General features: G+C 39.7%; 1 protein-coding gene across 9 annotated transcripts in view; it reads right to left on the bottom strand.

Moving 5' to 3' along the window:
• The window catches only part of PROM1 (prominin 1), a 66,736-nt gene that overhangs the window by 29,318 nt on the left and 12,296 nt on the right, over window positions 1-25,122 (bottom strand). For 6 of the 9 annotated variants that reach the window (XM_054203532.1, XM_054203527.1, XM_054203530.1 and 3 more), the window contains exons 3-6: window positions 11,463-11,521; window positions 8,304-8,330; window positions 6,584-6,789; window positions 153-273 (exon numbers count right to left, since the gene is read on the bottom strand). In XM_054203532.1, the coding sequence (XP_054059507.1) occupies window positions 153-273; window positions 6,584-6,789; window positions 8,304-8,330; window positions 11,463-11,521 (413 nt within the window). The remainder of the gene's footprint in view (window positions 1-152; window positions 274-6,583; window positions 6,790-8,303; window positions 8,331-11,462; window positions 11,522-25,122) is intronic. The other 3 variants (XM_054203531.1, XM_054203533.1, XM_054203535.1) reach the window with 1 other exon arrangement.

Raw genomic sequence — 25,122 nt, 5'->3', positions numbered from 1 at the left:
ATTCTACTTCATGAGACTGACACACAAAGAATAAACAAAATACTGCAAGTATGATTTATACCAAATAGAAAGAAACAATTATTTTCTGCAATACTTCTTACTTCCACCTCTTCCCCCCCACCCCCATTCCCCATAAGCAAAAAATTCTTTACCGCTGGAGTATCATTAAGGAAAATTTTCAGATCCTTAAAATTACTGTTAACCAGTTTCTTTGCTCCTCGGACTTGGTTAGTTAAATGCTGGTTGGCAGCATATGCACAGAGCACTCCAACACTATAAAAAATACAGATAACAGATATTTCTTTATTAGTGTAAATGCCCATTCTGACATAAAACAGAACCAAAAAATTACAGGAAAAAAAAAAGTCAACATCATCAAAACAGTGGTTTCCATAGATTTACACATTCTTTTTCTTACTACAAGTTCTCACATGCACCACGAGGCGGAGCAGAGGAATTAGCCATAAGGGCCGATATTGTACTACTAATGCAAAAAAAAAATAAGTTCAGAACTTCAGAAGTTATTAACATACAGGTACCTATCCATTTGCATTGATACTGTCAGAAAACGTATATAGTATAGTAGTAAATTGTATGAGACTTAGAAATGTTAGTCTCTTTTACAAGTATCATTAACCTTTACACAGCAAATGCTCAGAAAACATCTGTAAAAAGAAATATTTTACATTTGAAAATGTCAGCAGCATGTACTCATAATGGCCCAATTTATTTACATAATTGCACAGATCTTTTAAAAGCACAAGAATAGTCCCTATTAATGCTAAAATAATATATAAGCATTTCCTGGTAGTAAAGTGAAAAGTGAGCAAGATTTCTATTCAGCACTGATGCTGATTATTTTCTATTTGATCATTCCCCACTGTAAAACTCTAATTACAGCATGGCAGATCTGCACAAACAGTAAGTAAAAAAGGCAATTAAAAAAATCCCATGAGAGGCTTCAAAAACTCTCTCATGATCCTTAGATTTTTGTTTAGTTTAGGTGTAAAATAGACTTAAAAAGAAGGATGACTTTTTGGTTTTAAACGTCTCACATTCACAACAGCTAACCCTTCCGACAAGCACCAGAAAAACCAAGAGTAAGCACCAAAGTGGTAATAGCCTCAAAAGCACGCCAACTACAAACCTGCTTGATGGGTTAAGCGCTAACTTTCTGCAGATTTAACCACTAGGCTCAACCCAGGCATGACACATCCCCAAAGGGCAAACGCTGCCTAGAGGCTGCAGTCAGGTGCATTACAGGGAATTTCTCTGGATGGCACACGGATGGCAAGTATAATTCTTGCTCCAAAGAATGTATTTTCAAAGGAAGCCATAATACAGCCACGTAAATGAGAAATGAGACAGTGGAGAGCAAACGGTACCTAGAATAACATGATTTGCATATCCTGCCAAGACAGGAGCAAACACACTGATGATGCTTGCCTCCTCTTCTCAGTGATCCAAAACCTTCATCTTTATTTTACTTTTCCTGTTTTAACTTTCCCGAAGAAGGCAAAGGCTTGTTCTCCCGGTAAAACTGGTCTCAAGTACAAAAATTTTTGCTGCTCTGACAAAGACTCTCAGTAGGAAAATTCTGATTTCAGAGCGTGATACAGGGAGAGATGGCAAGACTATTCCCCACAGGTGCTAGTCTACTAGGATTGCTTCACTAACATTTTTCTCAATATCCAAAAAAAATTCAGAACAGGATGACAGAATTTGACATAAATAGGTTGCTTCTCTACCCAAAGTTTAACAGCTATGTCTTCAAAACTGGCCATTTACTACCTTCCTAGTCACCACTAATGAACAAAGGGACACCAATGTTTATCTTACTATTTATTAAACTAACAGCAAACGCCATAGTCTTATTTCCACTATGACCAACACTCTAGTAGCCATTATCATCAGCTACCACCCATGGAATGAGAACTCAGAATGCATAAAATGCCAAGAAACAGCAATTTTCAATATAAGGAGACATAAGCAGTTTCATTTTGGACACATGCAATATATTATTTCTTTTCACTCTACAGTGATGGTAACAGTTGTTTGTTTGGGGGTTTTTTGGTGTTTTTTTTTTTGTTTGGTTGGTTTTTGGTTTTTTGTTTTTTTGTTTTGTTTTTTTAAAATCAGAAGACAAACTATCTCACACTACCAGGAAAAGTAAACATTTGTACGTCACTCTGAGGTTTGGAGTTTATAACAACATCCTTGTTCTTTGGACAGCCATCATCTTTATGTCCTTTCAATGTTACACTCACAGAGCGGAAGGGTCAATTGAAGCTAACAAAACAGTACTTTGTAAGACTTGAGCACAATCATTTTTTCTCTTCAGTCTCCTAAATGGAAGTAGTGGGAGGAAACAAGATACTGGAGATGCTTTAAGCAGACAAGGCACTCTGAACAATTGCGACTACATTCTGAATGTAACTAAACAAATACACAACATAAGCATGGAAAAATCTATTTATTACATAGCTGAGCCTTGAGTCAACATTCAATAAGCAGCTACAAGGAGAGAAGCATAAAGCAGGAATAAAAAGGACAAGCCTTTTCTGTAACAGATTAGAGAACTGTTTAAACAGTCTCTCTGGGAGTCAGATATTCCACACTCAATTTCTTGTCAGGTTTCACAGACCAACATAAATGTTACTAATCGAGTTGCAGGGGCAGATCCAAGCTTCTCCTTCAGCTGTGCTTGCAACAGAATTTCAAGTCCCAGAACAGAAGCTCTGAACAGATTTACGCACTGGTGAAACACCACCTTCCTCGCTACCAGCTAATGAATTTAAGAAATATGGGCTAGAGATTTCTGTCCAATTCTTTCAGATAATGTTGGTTCCCAGGCTCTGAACAACAGGCATTACCAACCTCACAAAGCCAAGAGGCTGCCTATGAAGGCTGCATGAGGTACTTGCTAAGATACCACGTATTGTTCCTGTCCTTCAGACTTATCTTTCCCTACCTTCCTATATAACAACTTAAGTTCTTTCTTGAAGTTGTGGATAACACAAGCTCTCTTGGAAGGACAGAAAACTATGCATTTTTCTATCTAATAGCCAGGACACTTTCTATTACCAGTATTACATTTGGAATTGCAATGTACACTTTCTTAAAAATCCAGTGTCCCTTCCTTTTCTTTATGACGTAGAGGAATTAATGAAATCCCATTTCTTTCACAGAGAAAATGTGTGTTTGCCTAAGCCTGAAGATGACTAGGGTATAAAATGAAATAGCAGTTCTCTGTCCCTAAACTCTCATTTAACCTTTGAGGAAAAGCACGTTGTTGTTTTAATGATAAGTTTGGAATATAAAACCCACTCAGCTACCTATTTGATAGATTATTTCTACACCCTGTGGTTTTTAGCAATAGAATCCTACTTTGTATGACAAAATTCTTGTCTAAAACCTGCAAATTATCAAAATACTACATGTATTTCTGACTCAATCTACCAAAAGGAATATATCAAACATAAAATTTATCTACTGGAAATGACACATTTAAGGCCTATTCATTTTAAGATAAACAATTGTGTACATAGTCACAAGATTTCTGACTTGCTTCTTATACCTCTCCTTGAGGAAAGCAGACTTCCCACCTACAGCTCACCTTCAAAGAGCACATCTAGGTAGAACTTTTTTTTTTTTTAATAAATAAAATCTGTCATCTTCGTGTTTTCTTTACATACTATTCCAGTAAACTTAGTACTAAAACTTTACCCTAATTACCAGAGCACTGTATCAGTGGACAAGTGAGAAGAAATAATGTTTCTCGTGAGTAAAATCTACTAGCTGAAATCTTTTAAAACCTACATTACCAGCATAAACACGTCGGTGTGAACTCGCATGCTCACACACAGAAAAGCCATCCCCTTGTTATTTTCAAGTTCTCAAGAGTTGTTGCCTATATACACATAATCTACTGTAAGCTCTCTGTTCCGCGTCTTCCCCCTACTAATATGCTATGATTCATGTGACCCGTCTTTCCCAGCAAAGGAAAGATAGTTTAGACCTGTTTAAGCCCAAATCCATGCCAAGGACTGGGGGGGAAAAAAAAAAAAAAAAGGAGAAAAAAAAAAGAGGCTCTTGTTTCCTGCTCGTCGAAGTTCTGATCCATTGACCGAGAGAATCCCAGAACAGCTGGCACTGCAAGAGAGATGGAAAGAAGATGCAGAACATACACTTAGATGATACCTCCTGAAGAAGTCCATCTGCTAGAAATCCTTCACGTTACCTCCAGCAGCTGTCTGCACATACGTTCTGCTAGACAGCCTTTAAAACTAAGCTCCACTGGCAGAGCTGTGGGTTCAGGGTACTCTGATGGATGAATGCCTTGCTAAATGCACCTTCTGAAGCAGCGCGGCACTTGGTGAAGGAGTCTATGTCTCCCAACGCCCTGCCAGGTGACTGGAACGCCATATACTCCCAAAGGAGGCCCCCAATGCTGCATGAACTTTAAACTATACCCAAACAGTAAGAGGACCCACCTTAGTTATTTCATGGCACATCTTGATGTAACCCTGTGCTAGCAGAGGTCGTTCAAGTTTTTGTTCTTTTGGCTCTGTCTGCAAATAGCCATAAGCATTTTACTTGCACAGGACCAAACACTTTTGATTATTGTCACAGTTTACATGTGCAGCTCTGGCACAGTCCTTGAGATGTGTAGTTTTGGGAAGAACCACTACAGATAAATCTTCCACCTAAGCTGAAATTGCATGGTAACTTAGGCGGAAAGTAGAGAATAAATCCAGAAGGAAACCTAGCATAAGAACAGAAACAGCATAAGAAACAATTGTAAGTAAATCTCAGGCTTTCTCCAGATTTTTGTCAGGGCAATGGCTGCCAACAAGACTGTCCTTTTGTGTTTCAGCACAGCAGTAAACAAGCTGGCGTGGGCTTAAATAGATCCAGGCATGGCATCTTGTCTTCTCTTGTGAAAGACGACCCAGGAAGGGCAGCAGAATCTTGCTTTGTACGGAGGCGTACTGGAGACCTGAGCGCCGAGTCAGGCAGAGGTCAGTAATATTAGCCCTGTAAAGTCCTATCTTGCCTTGCACAGCACTCACGGCATTAGAGACTTAGCCGGGGAGTCATATGAGATTATCTCCACCTGTGGAAACCTGCAGACAGAGCTCAGGCCAACTCCTTCCTTAGGGTAAGCATCCAATACTCCTGATGTCTTATACAAAAGGGAAAAAAATGGTAAGTTAAAGAGGCAGTTTCCTCAGTCCTGGAAAGCATGTTACCAGGGATCACTCATCTCCCAGTCATGACCTGGGAAGAAGCATTTTGCCAATGCTGCATATGTTTAATACCACAAGAATAGCTGGCAGCAAAAGCACAAGTTAAAGAGACCAACAAGGGGGACAATTTCTTAATTTCTCAGCTAACAGACAACATTCCCCAGCCATTATAACCAGAACATAGTGTCCTGCAACATGGCGTAAAGATAGCTGGCATGCTCGGTGAGCTACCTTCAGTTTCGGCATGCTGAGAGGTAATTTAGTAACTTACTTTCTTTGAGGCATCATTGTACTATGAAGAACTTTTGTCCTGTCATCATGGCAGGGATGCACCTATCACCTACAATACCATTCAGATTTCTGGTCTTCAGAATCCTTAAGTGTCATGTTTGTCAGTGATGCCTGGGAGAAAAGAGCATCTTCCTATACCTGATATCAGCATGGTGTACATTTGAGCATAGACAAGGCCACAATTTGTCATGACAAACAGTAGTAAAAAGAAAAAAAAAATATCTAGAATTCAGTGAAGTGACCAAAGTAAGTCCCCCCTGATTGAACAGTCACACAGTACAGGTAATTATTTTTTTTAAATATAATCACAAAATAAGGATAGTGGGCAGGTGAAAATATGAAGACGTTGAAGGAAAGTAAAAAACCTGAAAGCAAACAATGTATTTTGAAAGCATCTACGGGGAAAAGAAAAGTCTGGATTGTAGTCCCTCATCACCTATTGCACACCCAGCACAGAACAGGAATATGCTCCTAATACTAATACTACAAAAAGGTCTCCAAACTCCAGGATTGTATAGTGAGTGCATGCATGGTTTAAACAACTCAGTGCCCAAAAGAAAACCCACTATTCTGAACTAATAAGAAAATGTGGAGGAGAGTAAATACTGAAGGAGGTCATAAAATTGCTTCTCTCACCACTACTACACGATCAAGAGCAAAGCAATATGTTGTACCTCAAGTCCTCTATAGCATAGGAATTGAACATAGGACACAGTATCTTATGTTCATAAGTTTAACGTAACATTCTGCAGTTGCCATTTTGAGACTGGCAAAAACTTCATTTGCCAAATTCAAGCTTGATTTTTATTTTTTTTTTGTTTCACTCCTACATTCTTCTTAAGTGAGTACATAATGACCTGTGGATAGCAATGGTAGCAGCATTTTTATAATGCAGTCACATTTTCTTTAATAAGCAATAATATTACTTAGTCTAATAAAATCATTTCTGCACCTGTAGGCTAATACAGTAACATTAATCGTCTTATGACACTGCAAAATTAGTGCTATACCAAGCTTCATATTGTTCTCTTTATTACACTTGCCTTATTATTAAAGAAGCAACAAAAAGAAATGTTGCAAAACAGCTCCTCTGACAGTCAGCATTTTTCTTCTGTCTTTGATGCATTTCCCCACCACAGTTGTCACAGCAACGACACATACAGAAGCAAAGTCCCACAAGAGGCAGTAACAAAATAAATAGCAATCCCAAGGCTGCGGAGACTATAAAACCGATTTCATAGTAGATGGCCTGTAATTCAGACAAAAATAGTGGTAATAGCAGATATCACACAGTAACTGCAATCAATATAGAGCAAGTAATTAGAAATCAAACTACAGACTAAACCATCTACTAAGTTATGAGGTTATGGACTTGGTGTATTTTGTCAATAATTGGCAACTTTTCTAACAAAAAGATGCATAACATCGTAGATACTGATAGCTAATAATTATTTAGCTAGAGTATTAACTAGGTAAACTACAAGCGTGAGTGCTAAGAGAGAAATATGCTCACAAGAAACGAATGTGAATTGAGGCAACGGAAATAGGTTAAAAATTAACACATTTGATTTCCTGGACCACATATTTACTATTTCTGACATCTGTTTCCAAAAAGGCTCCACAAATGTCAGAAAGGCTGACTGGATCAACACTTCATCTAGGAGCGGGGAGAGAAGCTTAGCTTGTTCTCCTTTTTAATCAGTTGTGAGCATAAAGATTCGTATGAACCGCAAAGGGAAGTACTTCACTGGATGATCGATTGCAATGGCAGAGGTTTCTCCAAAAACTGCTGAAGTAAAAACTGCTTAGGGACTGGAAAACATGAAGGAGCCGATTTTAAGCTCTCTCAGGTAGAGACATTTATTCTGCTGCCAAACAGCAAAGCAGCCGCAGCAACTAAAAGGAGGCTTTCAAAAGCTGGAAGGAGTGAAAGGGGACAACGCAATGCTATACCCTGACTAGCTTTTACGCTGGAAGCAGCGCAAGTGCCCCAGGACGGAGAAGCTGGGCCAGGCAGCCCTGGCACAGCCCCACAAACGGCCACCTGGCTGCCAGGGGACAAGCCGCGAGCTGGCCATGCCGTTCCCAACGCCTCCCCAACGGGATCGGGCAGCTGTCAGCACGCAGAGGTGGACAGCACGGCACGAGCGTGTCCCAGCGGTCTTTCTTCCCTGATAAATCACTTTTCTACTTTCCCTTCCCAATTTTAGGAGAACTAATTCTCACGCTAGTGCTTTGAGTCCTCTGCTGTTTTACCAATCTGCCAGCACAAGGGCGACTTGGCAGCAAAAGGATGAAACTGAGGCTGTGTATTGTCCTGCAAAATAAGTTACAATTTCTCACAAGCTATCAATCATGCTCCAGTTCCAGCTTTGCTGATGCCCTTCCCTCACAATCCCTAATTACCAACTGATCCAAATACAGCAACCATCACCACTAGCAGAGTTGCAAATTTCTGACCTAATTACCAATTCTAGGATGAAATCTATTTTATTAACTGCTGGTTAAAAGCCGTTATCCCTTCTGAAGAATACAAACTAGACGCTTGGAAGAAGAACTTGGCTAGAATTTGCAAAAGAATTACCGTTTTCTGGTGAGCTGAACACTTCAGAAATTATTTGATAACATAAGTTTTAAAACAGGTTAGATGGAAAAACACATTTTAAATAACATTAAAAATGGTTACAGATGTTCTAATAGGAGTAGCACATACAGACATGGTTAGTTGCTTTTCAAAGCTGTACATCTACCATAAGACATTACCTGAAGAGTCAGGACAACATTTTCTGGCTGTGGAAGTCAAAACAAATGGAGAATGTGTATAATGCACAGGCAGCATGCACAAAAACAAATCACGTGAATAATGAATAATTAACCATGACCAAAACAATTAACAACACAGAAACAATAATAAAAAGACATGAAAGTAAAATAATGCATAGAAGCAACATTAAATAATTATGGAAAATTATTTACGCTAAAATATATAGCAGATAATTTTTGGTTTCCTTGGTAAGTGAGAGCAATTTAGGGTTTGTCCAAGAAATATTTCCATCTTTAAACAGCAACAGATCAGTTATTTCTACACTGAGCATCTGTTTCATGTAATTCCCAAAACATCTCACAGAATAGAACGCCAGGAATTACATTACTTTGTGGTTTAGCGATTTATTCACAATTTCCACCTGTCATAACTGACCTATGATATTCCTGATTAACTTTTTGTTTTTCAACACTAATTTTATTTTGGCATAAAACCAGCAGTTTTAGTAGCAGTTTGTGGACCTTCACACATTACACACAAAATTCACCCTCACTTTTAACTAATTATGTAGAGGTTTATTTTAAATTATTCAAAAGTAAAAAAAAAAAAGGCATTCAAGAAAGACCGAAGATGTCTATTTATCAGGTTCTTAACTGATTTCTTATCTGTAATTTCAGAAAAACACTAAATATTCAATTAAAGGAATTTCAGAAGAACTCAGTTCCTTCTTTGTATCCATAATGGAAATAGAATTTCTTGCATTTTTTCCCCTTCATCTCTGTATGACAAGTTCACCGCTGATAATGCTTTTCCCTTTCTCATAAGTAGAAGAGAAAAGGGAAGCGGACAAGCTGAACACAGCAAGACCCCTCAACCCAAAGTCTGATGTGGAAGAATCAGAAATGTTCTCAAGTTTGGGGAAATTTTTCTCAGCATCACACACATCTTTATGAAACTTCTACTGTACAATATGCTTAAAATGTGCAAAAATCATATTTGGAACTATGCTTTTAATGGGAAGAAAATAAGTGCTTAGCCTCCCTTAAAAATCTGGTACCAAGTATGATTTTGAATTTTTTAAGCAAGGCTGTCTCCCAGCAGAAGTAAAGCAGTGGCAGCAGCAGCAAGCAGGAATCCCCCTGAGCTCAGCTACTGGGCTGGGCTGGCAGATTGCTGGCCCTGACAGGGGACGGAGAGACGTCCATGGTAAGACTCCAACTGGGAACACAGAGACACACAGCACAGAAGTGGGAAGGGGCCTCCTGGGTCACTAACACACTCTACAAATAGGTTTTTAAAAAAAAAAAGATACAGATGAACAACAGCAGAAATTTAACAGGATAAATATCAGAACCAGATTTCCTGTTCTCGCTACTGAAGGACTGTTCCCAACGCTCGGTGAACTAGTAAGTCTTACATGGATGTACCCGTGGTCCATTTCTGCCCCTTTGCTTCTGTGATAGCACCATCTTTTGCCCGAAAAGCATTTTTTTCTTCCTGGTGTTTCCTCTCCATATGTATTTGTAAGGAGTAATCACCCCCCTTATCAATTATTTTGCTAAGCTAAATAAACTCTTCCAGTCTCTTCTGAAGACCTGCGTGTTTCCCAGATCATCCTAATACACACCTTCTGAACCCATCCTACTCCGAGTTCATTCTCCCTGAATTTGAGTGATGAAAACCACAGGCAACATTTCTACCTACCTACCCGCAACCCTTCAGTGACATTCACACTTCCCTGTCCCCACTGGAAACTCCTCCAGGGGCACACCTACAGCCATGCTGGCCTCTTCACAGCTACCTCTCACTGATGCTTCTGTCTTCCGAGGGACTCTCTACTTGTCTTGATAGATTTTGCTTTTCCAAATTTGCTTTAAAGTTTTGCATTGCATTCAGGTCAAAATTAGGACCTATAAATAGTCAATATTTGTTTTACTTCCTAAGCACACCTAATTCTGTATTTGCCACGCTATAACCACACAGTATTTTAACAAGTGTCTCCACTGTGCAGGATTACAGCTGTCATATAGACTCAAATTTCTCATGACTTACATAGTAGTTACTAAATACTATATTCGCACTCAGACCTTGTATGGTCTAATGGTTTTGTTCCAAAGACTCTGACAACCGAGTCCACCCTGCATTCCTCCCTGGGTGCGCAGGCACAATCTGTGATGCACGGCTCTTACAGAGCCGCACCGAACAAGCATGTGGGATTGGCAAGTGTCCCTTGATGCACCATAACAGCAATCCTCACACACTGGGATGTCATGCAGAGGTTATCAAGCTACTGGAGCCATAGCTTCATTGTCAGGAACACATGGAAACACAAGGCCTTCCCCCTTCAAATCCCAAGATCATTCAGGTCATCCTGATTCAAGGCAGCAGCTCAGTGCCCGTATGCCACGTTCCATACTCATCTTCCTGACATGTACGCCATAAGGCGGGGACTACAAGCAAGTAGCTCACGCAAAGTAACGTCCGTTTTGTGGGCCTGGTTAAGGTACCTATTGCAGGAACCTGTGACATTGCTTCAAAGACGATGGGGTACTGTCCATGAGAACAGCCTAAAATCAGGCTCACGCTACATTCTATCTCCTCTTGCTTCCAAGTACCCTGTGAACTTCAACTGTTATGGGATAATCACCAACCTAAAGAAAGAATGGAAAATAACCTTGATGTGATTAGCACACTACCTAAACTAAAATACACTTTATAAGTAGGCTGTGGAAATTTTGTTTCACAAAGGCACCAGACCAAGCATATAAATTCAGCTTTTTGAGGACAATAGCTGAAGCTAACATGAGAGCTGAGCAGTAATGGTTCTAAGTGTTTTTAAATAAAAGCAGTATTTTTAAATAAAAAGAGCCTTCAACCTTTGTGCAACAGACACCCCAATCACATTACAGCTGGAACTTGTAAGTGAGCCTTAACTATATGTAGCTTCTTTACAGTGGCTTATGAAATTTTCTTTGTAATATTTTTTGAAAGGTTTTGGTCCCTAATTTTGTATGAAACCATCATACACATCATTCACAAATTTCATTCTTGTATCCTGTTGTTATAGCTTTAAAATACTATTTCCTATTTTAGAAACAAAACTGAATTCCAAAGTCATTGTTTTCAATATTTTATACAGATTCACATAGACAATTTACCTTTTGATAATCGCCCTGTGTATTTCCAAACTTCTGCTGTGCTAATTTTCTGACGAGATCTGAAAATAAGCAAGAATATTCCTGAGTTTTAAACAACATAATAATAAAAAATGGCGGGGGGGGGGGGGGGGGGGGAAGGACGGTATGAATTCTACTGTTAGGTAGGCAAGATGAAATTAAGAACAGATATCAATCAATAGGATAAGCAAGAACATAAGTGTTTCCATAAACTTGTCTAGTAACAACATTTTTAACCAACTGCGTATTTTATGAGCTCACAGGAAGATACGCAGGTTATCTATCAATTAATCAATATCCACTGAAATACAGTGAAGGTTTTTCCAAGGAAATGCTCTGTACCATAGCATCATTATTAAAAGTGAATCCCAAACTTATCAATTACTTGAACAAAGTTCAGGTATCAGCTTTGCTTCATGTTTATGACAACTACATACATGCATACATATATATATACCACATATCTACAGAATTAGACAGATAATGTGCAAAACAAGCATGCTAACAATGACTTCTTGACTGCATAATACAAGGAAACAGGGCCTTATTCTTGCCAACGTTACCCCAATCTTTTTCTCTTTTTTTTTTTTTTGTCTCTGGACCAACAGACTTTGCATGAGAGTATGCAACACCGCTAAAACAAATCAGAAAGCCTAACACGTGCCAACTTACTGTGCATGCAGCTCCACCTAAAAACACGCATTTCTAACTTACTCACAATATAGACAAAATACAGCAACTACCCAAAAAAGAAAGTAGGAATTTAATGCAAATAGTGCCACTTAACATTATAAATATCATTTCACCACACCAGTTTCTTTCAGTAAACACCAGCAGCTGCTGGTGGATGGATCCCCTTTTTGGGACATCACCAGCCTACCACCCTCATTGAGGTTTTGCCAACCCTATGGGAACTCTGCTGGAACTGCAGCTCCCAGCCACTTCCTTGACACCCTGCACTTGGAGAGGGGCACCCTCAGCTCTGCAGACCCTCTGCCTCAGAGGGGCATCAGCAGCTCTGGGTGTGCTCCATGCTAGGTTGTATAAAAGCAGCAGCCTTTGGATGCTTGGGAGGAATGACTGAACTTTTCGTCTCCTCTGATGAAGGGGAAGCACATTAGGAAGGAGCACACTACACCTCAAGGAGGAGCACTCTGCCCCACACCTTCATACAGAGCTGCACTTCATGGTACTATTGCCCCATCGTTAGTCTCCCCATATGCAACCGAACATACTTGAGAAAAACCTCCAGCAAGTTACCTATCCTGCGGATCAGTAAAAGATCTGTAGGTTCAAAAGTGACCATTCACCCCCCAAAAGATCCAGACCCTCCCAGAATTTATTGTAGCACTTGTGAAATATGTTCAGTGAGTTCACAGCGATCTTGCTCCTCTCTAATCCTGCATGTGGCTCAGGAAAACAAACCCCTAAGCTGACAGCACCCATAGTCCTCCCTCCCCAACACCCTACAGAGGGAACATGGGCCCGCTGGTCTGTAAGCTGAAGAGAACCTGAAGAGTTCCTCACAGAAAACTGTGCCCCAGAGAAGAAAATTCACAACAGCGAAGCAATTAACTGCTATTTCAAGGAAGGTACTCCCTGCCAGGAAGCTGCAGCCAGTAAGACTGCCAATTAAAAAATAAAAAGAATAATCTGTTAACACATCACAGGAGTGTCACGCTGCAAATCATCCACCAACGGGAAGTATATGCTAAAATGCAGAAAGAGGGCTAGCAGCAGATGATCAAGGACTCTCTACAGTGAGGCAACCTCATTTTGGAAAGACCATACATATTCTAGAAGATAAGGCTGAATCCCACAGTAACAGAAGTAAACCCAAAACATACGTAGAGTAAGAACCCAGGAAGAACAAAAGAATTACAATCCTTGCAAATCCTTCCAAGCTCTGCACCTTGAGAGTCAGGAGGCTGCTGAAGGGAAGGGCAAGCACCCCTGCATGGGCAACATGCAACTGATCCACCGCCGCAGCCCTGAGACATCTTGTACACCGGGACCAGCAGAGTCCTCCCTGTATTGAGCCCATCCCCAGGCAGCATCCGTGTTTCTCGCAGAGTTTCAGAGGCAAGGAGGTGTACAGCCAAGTGATGCAGAACTGCAGAAACCCCAAAGATGTAATTCACACTGGCTGTTAGACTTTTTTTTTTTTTTCCTTCTTCAGAGGCAACATTTCATTCTTCTTGTTTATATCTAAATACCTACCGAGTAAGTAAATTTAAGAAATGTTGGTGCATAAAATACATAATGCAATGAATTTTCTCTACAGCTAGATGCCTTTTAGCAATCAGGAGAAGAAAAGGGCTAAAATAACGCTCTTGTTTACATATTTATTCAACCATTTAGCATTGTGTGACAACACACCACAGAACAGCTGCTGAAGAGAAATTTCTACCAACTTTAATCAGATTGCGATTGGAAGGAAGAAAAAGGAATAGCTTCTGTGGTCATCAGTGGCATGAAGCGGTACAGAACCTCTGTGGGCGGGTGGTTAAACGTGGGAACCCGCTGCCCAGGACCCCGTGGCATCGCCATCCTCACTAGTACTCCAAAGCCAAGCAGAAGAGCCTCCAGCAACCTGCCCTCACCTCCAGGCTGCTCCTAACTCCAAGGTTCATCTTGCTTTGTAAAAGGGTTGGACCTGATGACCACCAGAGCTTCCTTCTGATCTAAATTATTCCAAAGTTATCCTAAAATCATGCTGATTTCTTATAAATTATTTAATGGAGGAGTGAAAGCACTGCCAGGAAGCATGTAAGAAAGCTAAATTTTATTATTGACAAAAGCTTCCTTTGATACATTTCCTACTGTTAGGAATCAGTACAGAATAAAATTTTTAAAGCATTAGTCTTTCCTGTTAAATAAAAATTGAAAGTTTTTATTCTTCTAGTCAAGTGCCTGTCCCCATCATAAATTAAAATGAAAATTAAACAAGAAAAACACATCTATACACACATATATATTTATGGACATCAGTAGGCGTATGTATATGCATATATACAGCTACTCAAGAGACAAGAGAGGATAGTTGAGGCTGAAAGGAACCCCCCAAGATCACCCAGTCCAATCCGCCAGCTCAGCGCAGAGTCACCCACCACAAGCTACTCAGGTGGTGCGTGTCATCTCCAGTCAGGTTTTGAGTATCTCCAAGGACAACATCCAATACTTCAAGAAAACAAAACAAACCCTGAAGTGCTCTGATTACTTGCTCACAATGTTCGTGATTCACAGTTTTTATTTATACTGTTTCCATAATTTATAGCTTGCCAGTCAAAAAAAAAAAAACTTGACAGAAATCAACCTGAATACACTATGACAAACTCATGCAGAAAACAGCATTTTCAATGTGGTTTTGAAATTTAGAGGCTCTAAAGCCTGTTCATCAGAAACTAAAACACCTTTAGGTTTATAATAAACAAGAAAGCCTGAAAATAGATACACTAAGTTCCCACATGGATTGAATAAGTTAAATAGTGAGAATAATAGAGGTTTCATACATAGCACAACAGCCCATTTTTTAACTTGGTTTTCCAGAATGTGAGATTTCCCTGCTGAATAAAGATCTACTACTTATATTACTTTCTAAAGATTTTTTAGAAGTAATGTGAAGCTTCAGGGTGTTTTTCTCACCAGGTAGCACACAGTGATTGACCAGTCTTTGCCATGAATTGACTAATTCAATAGCCTTCAGTATCAACTGGATGAGAAGTCGTATATATTCCTATATAAAATATAATTTTGGCTATAACTGAATGCGAGATTACCTGCAGTTACTCACCCACACAACTGTAAGCACAAACTAGCCTTAGTGGTGTTGCAGAATCAAGAATCTCCCTATTAGGTTTTATACATATTGAGAGCAATCACGGTTACTGCTACAGCACTTAAGGGTAAAGCAGGGGAATGTCCTGTGCCAGGTACTGTGTAAAACACAAGCATCATCTTTTCAGGTATGGCTACACTGCTCACCATAGCACAGCGAAGAGACACCTCAGCTCACATTTAATTGAGTCTGCGATTTTGGTTTGTTTTTCTGAAGTACCTTTCCTCCCTAGCTAGAACATCTCATCTCCAGCATTCAAATAAGTTTTTATTTAAAATTGAACTAAGGCAACTCCACACGACTCTCTCCTGCATTATCGGTAGAGTACCACCTTGAGGCTGATTTCTGTTGCAAATATAAACGTGCTAGGAAGGTGTGATAAAAAGCGGTGTCCTCTATTTTCAAATTAATGGGATTACTTCTGAAATCTCGGCTTGACCAGCTGCACACATTGTTTCACAGGACCAGTAATCCAAGGCTTTAGCACAGAACACATTTTATCACTGGGGTTAAAGAGATTTACCTTGTGAGGCTCATATACACAGCTAATTACATTAGTACTCTGTTCTGTCTCCTTCCTGCTCTCATCACCCATGCGAAATGCCATCTGCCCTAGTAAATCTAACTAGCCAGATGAACTCTTAATTTACCATTGCAATTTGTGATAAAATATTAAGCACCTCTGAGGAGTCCCCGTTAAGAAAAACATAATCCCCAACTCCTGCATTGCACACATATTGTGTACGTACACTCAATATCTCATTACCCAGACAAGAAAATGAGGTTAGCAATAGACTTGCTTCTCAAAACTGCTCTACAGAGAGGGAGAGCAAAAATAATAGAGATTTAAAAATAAGCTGTCTGGCTATTAAGCACCAACATAAATTAGTTACAAATTCTTCTGCCAAGAAAGCTTTTCAAATCTAGGTGACAGGAAAACAGTTGGAGTAAAACCTTTGGGAATGCTATGCTTCATCTTCACTCAAACAATTCCATTGAGTTCATTCAGTTATAGTGCAACTCCAGCATTAATCAAATTATGCCAGAAATTAATTTATCTTTTTATGCATAATATAAGCTATTAGGCTTCTATTCTGGAAAGGACCTCAAGGAAACCAATAAGAACCATGACTGAAGCACTCATATTGTACTGAATGGAGATTTTTCAGAACAACAGGGGGGAACTACATAGATAATATACATGATGAATTAATAACTGCTTTAATGCTATCTTGTTCTAATGCATATCATAGTATTTCATCCCATTCCCCTTCATCTATAGTAGAGGCAATGGATTACACACATACTGAACTTGTATTCTCTCTGAATACAAGTCAGTTTGACCACATTTAGTGTCATAAATAAGCAGCAATAATTAATCTCAAATTAATGAATTAAAATTACTTCAAGCTTTTTTTTTCCCCACTCTAATTATGGCTCAAACTAATGAATAACTCTTGCAAGCCCATGAAATGCAGGAAAGCTATATTATCCTTTCAGACCTAATATCAGAGAAAAAAAAATCTTTCCGGTATCTTATAGCAAGTTTTACTGCAAGTTTACTGTATTGATATTTTAAAATACTTGCTTTGACTTGAGTGGGGCTTTGGTTGCTTCCCCAAGGTTAGAAAGCCTCTAGCCATTAGCCTTTACTATGGTCAGATTCAGTTCCCACTGAAGACATCTCCTTCAGCAGTCCTCCCCTCCCAGCTAAAGGGTGGTCCCCTTTAGTGCCACATAATTACCTATCGAACAGCTCTGCTCACTCTTACTGCCCTTAATTGCACTACAGTCACTTGGCTCTGGTTCCACTGCAGAGCAAGGTGGGAGCTCAGTAACGTTGATGGCCGAAGAATCCACCACATATGTTGGTGCAGAGACTGCAGAGAGGGTCCTGCCCCATCGCTCACCATGTGCAGTCTGTCCTCTTTCCGCAGAGCAAGGAGAAAACTCACTCTGTAGGCCAAGTGGGAAGTCTCAGAGGTGAGATCTTCCCGCTTCCCACACAGTAAGAGACCACTTTAGTCCACAGATGAGGAGTCTAATCCATGCATTCACTCAGATAGTCTAGAACATCCCTTTCCAACTCCAGATTCAGCAGGTTCATTCCCCTCCCTCTTCACAACATCTCCCTCAGACAGACTTGAGCCAAAACCCTTGTCCCCAAATTAAGAAAAAAAACAGCCTTGTCAGATAAATTCTCCCCACAACTTTCAGGCAAGCTATCTCTCTATACAATTCCCTGGTTTCGTACCTTGAGTTACTGAGAACATCAGGCTTCCACCCTCCTGCTCCTCACAAGAGACCATTGGGGCTTTCTTCCGTTTGAGCACAACTCCAGAGTGACACCTACCTCCCCTTGCTTCTGAAGCACAAGACCACCTACTTGCACTACAGAGATGGTGAAATGAAATTGTCTGTTCAATCCCATGTTTATTCACCTGCATTATAGGCATAATGTGCAAAAAAAGGCAAGTAAGAAAGGGACCTTGCTGCTGTACCTCACCCCTGACATGCACAATGAAGCCCTAGAACCTGTTATTCTACAGTGGCTGGAAGAACTTGTTTCAATGGAGGTAAAAAACGACAAATACATACTAAATTGCTTAAGTATTTTAACTTCTTATCTCATCTGCTATGGCAGTCTGCTTTCTCACCCTATTCTGCCTTCAGTATGCTGTTTCCTCTCATCAATATGATCGCCGTCCATTCTCGTTCTCTGACTCCACATTCTTTAGTTACGCGTTGATCAAAAGCAAGAGAAATACACTTATCCTGCAGTACTCTGCCTCAGTTTCAAAACCCAGCAACACACAATATGACACAGGCAAAAACATAGTAAATGCATTTTTAAGGTCTCAGCAGACTTGTAAAGCACAAACTGCTTTATTCATAGTTGAAAGGACAAGCTACTTGACCACTTAGAAATGAGTCTTAGCTTATATTGGATGCAACGAGGGACAATGTGAGAGGGGGTAGAGCTGCAATACAAAGTAGGTAATGAAGAGATGAACAGCTATGAGCAGGATTGAAACTCCAGGAGTGGTCTAAACAGGGTGAGCTTTAACCAGAGCGCAGGCAGTACTAAGCACCGTGCAATCACTGAAGATGAGGAATTGCAGAGCAGCAACAGCTGCTGAACGAGCAGGCTGCAGTAACCAGAACATGAAATTAGGGACACCCCTTTGCAACCTTCCTGACAGAAAATACCATTGATCCACTGAAGAAATTATACAGCAGGGGATCAGATAACAGTAACAGTCAATTAACTTCATTCGTGCATACAAAATTTTCCCCAATTTCCAAGAAATATGGATGAAACAATGGAATTTTTATAAATTTAGCTTCCTCAAGATTGTTATTAGTCAGGAAGACCAAACAGGTAATTTAAGTCTTCCACAGAAAATCCTCACACCTTATAGCTTATTCCTTTAGTGCAGTCACATTTTCTGTTCAGGCACATTCTGCTTTCTATCAACACAAAGAGAAAATGTTAAAGAGCCTGGTCAGGAAAAGGTTTAAAGAAAAAAAAAAAGAAATTGCCACAATATTGACTGTTACAGGACACCTAGAATGAAAGATTTCTCCTTTGAAAGTAACCTTTGCGGGGACTTTCTAGTTGTCCTTTGCTACAAAGAAAGTTCTGTTCTTGCTGAAGTTTTGGAAAAAGAATAAATGAGAGTAGCCTTTAGAAAAATCTTTGCCTAGGAGGCTGCAATAAATTTGCATATATCATGCAGACACAAAGTCAAGTAGAAAGCTTTGAAGAAGTATTTAACACAAACTGCATTCTCTCACTTTCTGAAGGCAACAAAACTTCAGCAGCACATTGTTTGTGCCACGGCAGCTATTTTTTGCCACTTACTTTGTTTGCGGTAGCTACCTAAAGTTCCCTCTAGGCCACCATCTGGCAAGGATTTACAACAGATTACAGGCAAAGATTTAACTTGGTGCACTGTATATGCTTGTCTGTTTTAGCACACTGCAGAGACTGAGCAACTTCTTGATAGTGTGGGTTGTGTAGACATATTGGACTTGTTAACTTAGATCAAAATAGTAAATATTTAGACTATATGAACAACAGTCTAAATTTTTCCTACTCCTTTCTCTCCTCAGAAATTGCTGTAAATGAGGAAAGCACAGAAAATCCTCGCTTATATTGCATAACTTGAATTATTGGAAATATGAACACAGATAATTTGGAAGTACATGCTGGAGCCCTGCTGGTACTAGCTGTTAATTACCTCAGTGACTGGTGTTCTGGCAGCCTCACTCAGATTCCTCAGAATTCCTTCTGTTTTCCCATTTCTGCAAGGGACACAGTTTTCCACGTATGTTCAATACCTGTGGCACACGCGTTGGTTCAAAGTACTACAGAGATCACTACTTCACTCAAAAATCAAAGCAAAAGTAAAGGTTGCTACTCTGAAGGAAGTTAATTAGGCCTCGAGTTTGTATTTGTTCTGTACAATTACACCCAGGCATCTTTCAGCTAAGTGAAATAGCCAAGGAAATACTTAGAATACTAAGAATATTCACATTCACAACTGCAATCACTGTTTAAAGTTTACAAAAATAAAATGATTTGTATATTTTCAGAGATAATAAGGATCTTGCCTATGTTACAATGCAATACAGGTCATAATTTAGTCACAGAACTGTTTTTAGATGAGAAGAAATATATCTGCATGTTGCAAAAAAGTGTCAAAAGCAGGTTCATGAGGGGTTTTTTTGTAACTGGTAGGCTTACACTAAGGTGCATATATTGATAGATTAGTCAGCTTAAACTACAATAGCTGACATTCATGGCAGCTGGTTTCCCTTCTAATAAGAAGGTAACTCGATCATGGAACAGGAACAAGTATACTCAAAACCCTTAATACCAATCTGGAAAGATTTAGTACTGTTAAAAGGATGACAAACCCTACTAAAACTAATACTTACACATTTACTTATTTACTTTGCTCCAGCAATTTTTGAATAGCGCATATTCACTTCGAAAAAAGCATCAACTTTATTAAGATCAAAAAGTTATACAGAGCATCTTGAAAACCAAAAAAAAAAATAGTGAGAAAAAAGGAGAGGAAAAAATTCCTATTTTCATAATTTTCGATGTAATTAAACTTTGAATATGAGGACTGTGGAAAGATTTGTTGCAAAATATCTATCAAATTCTTATTACTTTGGCTGACACCATTCTAGAAAAAGTCATCACTGAACAAGACCTAGGAGTTTGTTGCTCTCTGAACAGCAACCTAAGCAAATTGTCAGAAAAAAAATGAGAGGGCTAAGCTAATGTTATCTAATTATGATGGTCTATAACAAAGAAAAGAGAAAGTCAAATGAACGCTTTTCCAATAACAGGCAGTATCCATACAGTACCTCACATGATTAACTCAAAATGCTTCATAACAGCCAAGATGATGAAGGAATTGAGAGGTCCCTTAGAGGCTTGTGAAAACATTATCCCAGTAAATTCAGTGACATCCCCCCGCCTCTCTCCCCATCAGTTCCATGAACTACAAATTAGAAAACAGAATTCAACACTATGTGGATAGATAAGCTTGTAAAATTAAACGGAGGGGGAGGATGGACAGCAGAGTAGTTGCCATTGTTAAGCTAGAAAAATCACAGAGCCTCAGCAGAGTGGTGTGAAAACCCATAAGTCACAGATAATTTTCAAAGAGTTCACACATGATACACATTACCAGAGGATGTGGTTGACCCAAAATCTACCCTGTCCCACTTCTCACCACACAAGATGCTGCAGGTACACTCTGGAAGTCTCAAATAAGCTTTCATGCTCTTAGTGGTTTAGATTTCCTGTTAACAGAGGAAGGGACACAAAGAACTGCCGTCTTCACATGGTGTACTCTGACTGCGATTGTGCACTGGCATCTGAAAGGCAAAACTTAGGCTTGGACCAAGTTGATGCCCAAGTTGCTTATCTCTTTGCTATGAGATACTAAATCTTTTAGAGAAGTTAAGAAAAATGAATGCACACAGAGCTTAATTCAGTGTTTTACTGTAATTGGTGGTATACAGACACCATACTCCATTCAATGTATCTAATGTTACCACCCCCACCACCAATACACACACCACACAGTAGCACTAATTATCCAGACACGTGCAATTTTAGGACATGGTACCTCTGCTTTTTTCTTTAAAAACATACAAACCCTATCAATAAAGCTTGTTTACCTAGAATGACAAAAAAATGACAAGGCCACCTTCTGTCTCAATACCATCTTGTACCTCCCACCCTTCCGTTCCCTGTAGTCGGCACCCCTGGATTTAGCTGCGCCCAGAACTCACCCCCTGCACAGTAGGCAGGAATGCTGCTGATCAGCTCTTTGGTTATACCTCATGTCTCCCAGTAATGTCCACAGATTAACAGAACAGGGTCTGGACAGGATCAAGCACTCACCTGGCATTGCCCATGCTGTAACTATTAGCAGGTTCCCTGAGCAAACTCAGCACCTCACCCAGAAAATACCCAACCCATTCACCAGGAAAAGTTCCCAACAGACAGAAAAGTCATAGCAGTCTAATTCGGAAGGGGCAGAGAGCAGTTTAGGTCTGGGAAATATGAGCTGAGTCTCAATACCACACAGCTGTGGGGCCATTTTAATTATTATTGTTATAATCTAGCCTCCAAGAGGTACTACTGCTTGAGGTGCCCTCCAGCCTGCCACCACAGCCATCTGTGGTAATGCCACTTCTGCACCCTCCCCACAGAAAGTAACCAGCTCCCTCAAACTCTGCTTGAGGTTCATTTTCATTTGTTTCTCCCTTCTGTCCTAATAGTGTTGTAATTTGTGAAGCTGGATTGTCATTTTCCAATTGCTGTCAAGGCATGTTTTTTCTTCTAGGCACAGCTGGCAGGCAGTATTAAACCAGATCAAGGGCAAGCAATTGAGGATGCTGTAGGAAAAGGATTCCAGATGTGTGTACAGTGTAAGATTTTTCAGATGATCAGCTATACTACACTGATTAAAAAATGACTTGCATATTTTCCACATAATACCTGTCTGCAGAATAGATTCCTTGTTTATGTAATCCAAGAGAAGCAGGCAGGAAGACATCAGAGAAGTGCTAATGTCTGCAACTGTAGTTTTCTGTGGTAGCCTCTAGTAGATAATCTGTATAAGCCTCCCCTCCCTAAAACCTCTGTCTCCTCCCCATCCACAAAAAAATCCTTTTGACAAGCAATCTGTTAGATCGTCTGCAGTTTGGAATAGTTCAGGGAAAAAGGAATTACTCTTCTGACACCTAAGAAAATAAAAAAGCAGGCCATAAATCTGCTTCAGAAACATTCTCAGTGTTCCTTGTTTACATGGGTATATCATCAAGTAGAGCATCTCTTAACTTCCCAGCATGAAATGAGCAATTATTTATATATATTTTTTTTTAAGAACTATTTCCTTAAATGTATATGAGTGGGCAGAGAAGAGAAGAGGCTAATTTATCTGGCTGCTGCTCCATCTTCCCCAGTATTTCCAACATTAGACACAGGACGCTTCTTTCAATGTACACACCATATTACCAAGTAAAGGAGCACTGTAAGACCCCCTTCTTATCCCAGTTCTACCCAAAAGACATCACCACTACTTGCTATCACTGTCACTGAAACCTGCATTTTTGATACATGCACTTCAGCTACTACTCTAAGTTCACATCACAGCTGTAGCCACAGTGCTGGAAAAAGAGTTACAGGGATGCGGTGAAGGCACTGACTCTACAGCTTAACGAACTTGTCATTTCACAATACAGCTTAGCCAATCTAACAGCTAACTAAAGAGCAGGTCTTGCTCTTCTTCCCTTCTGCTCAGTTCCTGCACCAGGCATTGCATCTGTGCTGACAACTCAGCTCCAGGACATAAGCTTTAAGAAAACCAACCCATATGCATAGTGTCAAACATTAGCTCAAAAAAGCAGTCTATCACATCAGGGCAGTTTCACGCCCAAACTAAAACTGAGGCTTCACACAATTAGGAAAAAGGATATTGTAATTTCAGTTTTTATAAAAGGTTGTAATTGCTTGGGGTACCCAAGCAGTATCGCCTGTTGCTGAAATGTAGTATCTGCACTTAAGTCAGAGCCAGTGTGTAGGCTTTTCACTGCACGCTGGTGCGGACATGGCCAGCATTCCCAGCATATGGGAATGGCCAGCATACATCTCAAGTATAAGAACAAAGAGGCACTACCAGCTACACATAGCCTAGTTTAGTTCCAATGCTGCAACATCCAGACACATGCATTTTTTTTGGTAGGGGAGCTGTGGAAGATTTATTACTAATAGGAAGCAAAAATAAAGTAGAAGTAGACAGCCAAGAACTAAATAGTTACAAAAGGCAAAGAAGTTAGTTTTACACAAAAAAAACCCAACAATTCTGACTTACCGAGTTTTTAACCGAGAGAGTGATAAAGCGTTTTGATTATTTTCTTTAGAACCTCACATCCAACACAGCTAATCTATTAAAAAAATCAATATCCTAGGAGCTCAAACCTACCTACAATAACAGGGTTTTGAATATGCAATTTCTATTACAGCAATACTAGCTAGAGATACACTGTTTATTTTCACATCAATGAACGTTAAAATGTTAAAATGTTTTAATTGCTGAATACACTCATGCGGGAGACTAATTGGAGAGATAGGGAACACAAGAAGAACTTGATGAACTCCAGAATTTGCAGCTGCTTTAAAGGCTGACTGAGAAGGGAAAAAGAAAGACCAAAAGGGGTCAGAAACAGGATTTTGCATTAAAATAGTCAAGTTCTGATCCTCAGTCTTATGCTCAAACTGTTCAACAAGTGAGACTCCACAAACAGAAAGAATTGAGAGGTGTAGTCCAGGTCTAAAAACCAGTTTGCTCTTGTTCCCACCAGGCAAATAGTACATTTAACTCTTAATACTATGTTTTGCCCAGGAAGTACCTGCATTCAACAGTTGATTTTGATGTTAAAGTTTTATTCCTGCTTCAGCAGAAACAGAATTATCCAGAATAAAAAGCAGAAGCTGGAACAAAGCAGTTGTAACTTAACATAAGTGGCACAGTTGTCCTGCAGTATGTTCAGGTGGAGCAGAATAAGGTAAAAAGGCCTGTAAATTTTTGTCTTATTTCACCTGAAAATAGCAGACACATTCCCAGCTTGGTTCCATTGTGAACTCTTCACATTTTTGTTACAAGACACAAGCTGTGAAGCCAAAGATTTGTTGTGCACATCCTGTTGGCAAGTGGAATCTCAGATTAACATCGTCTTACTGCAACTAACAACTGGTTTCCATGGGAACAAAGACAAAGCCATGATAAGATATTCATAGCAGCCAGAGGATCACACTGACCATGCCCTGGCTATGTCAAGTTCACACCTGAAGGTCTCCAACACAACAGGTGACACGCACCATGTCACAACCATGAACTAACTTAACTTTATTAATAAATTAACACCTCAGTTTATGGCAAATTCGAAGAGAAAACATGACAATTTCTTTTGTTAGATGACGTTTTTGCCAAGTGATAGAAACAACTTGTAATTTTCCTGTTATCATCTAGTTATTGTAAATGGTGCTATTAACAGCAAAGAATAATGATGCTCTATCCTACGTAGTCCTCAACAAACGGAGTAGTACCACCATCATCTCCATTTTACAGATGGAGAAACCAAGGCACAGCAGGATTAAAGAGACCTATTGAGCCCCAGGTAGCAAACCAGTGACCAAACACGGTCTCTTCCACTCCAGTGTATCATTAACTCAAAGTGGAGGCTGCTTCCCTGCATAACAGTTTATGCTTG

The sequence above is a fragment of the Rissa tridactyla genome, chromosome 5 (assembly GCF_028500815.1).
Source record: "Rissa tridactyla isolate bRisTri1 chromosome 5, bRisTri1.patW.cur.20221130, whole genome shotgun sequence".
NCBI lineage: Eukaryota > Metazoa > Chordata > Aves > Charadriiformes > Laridae > Rissa > Rissa tridactyla.
This window is presented reverse-complemented; position numbering and strand designations above follow the sequence as displayed.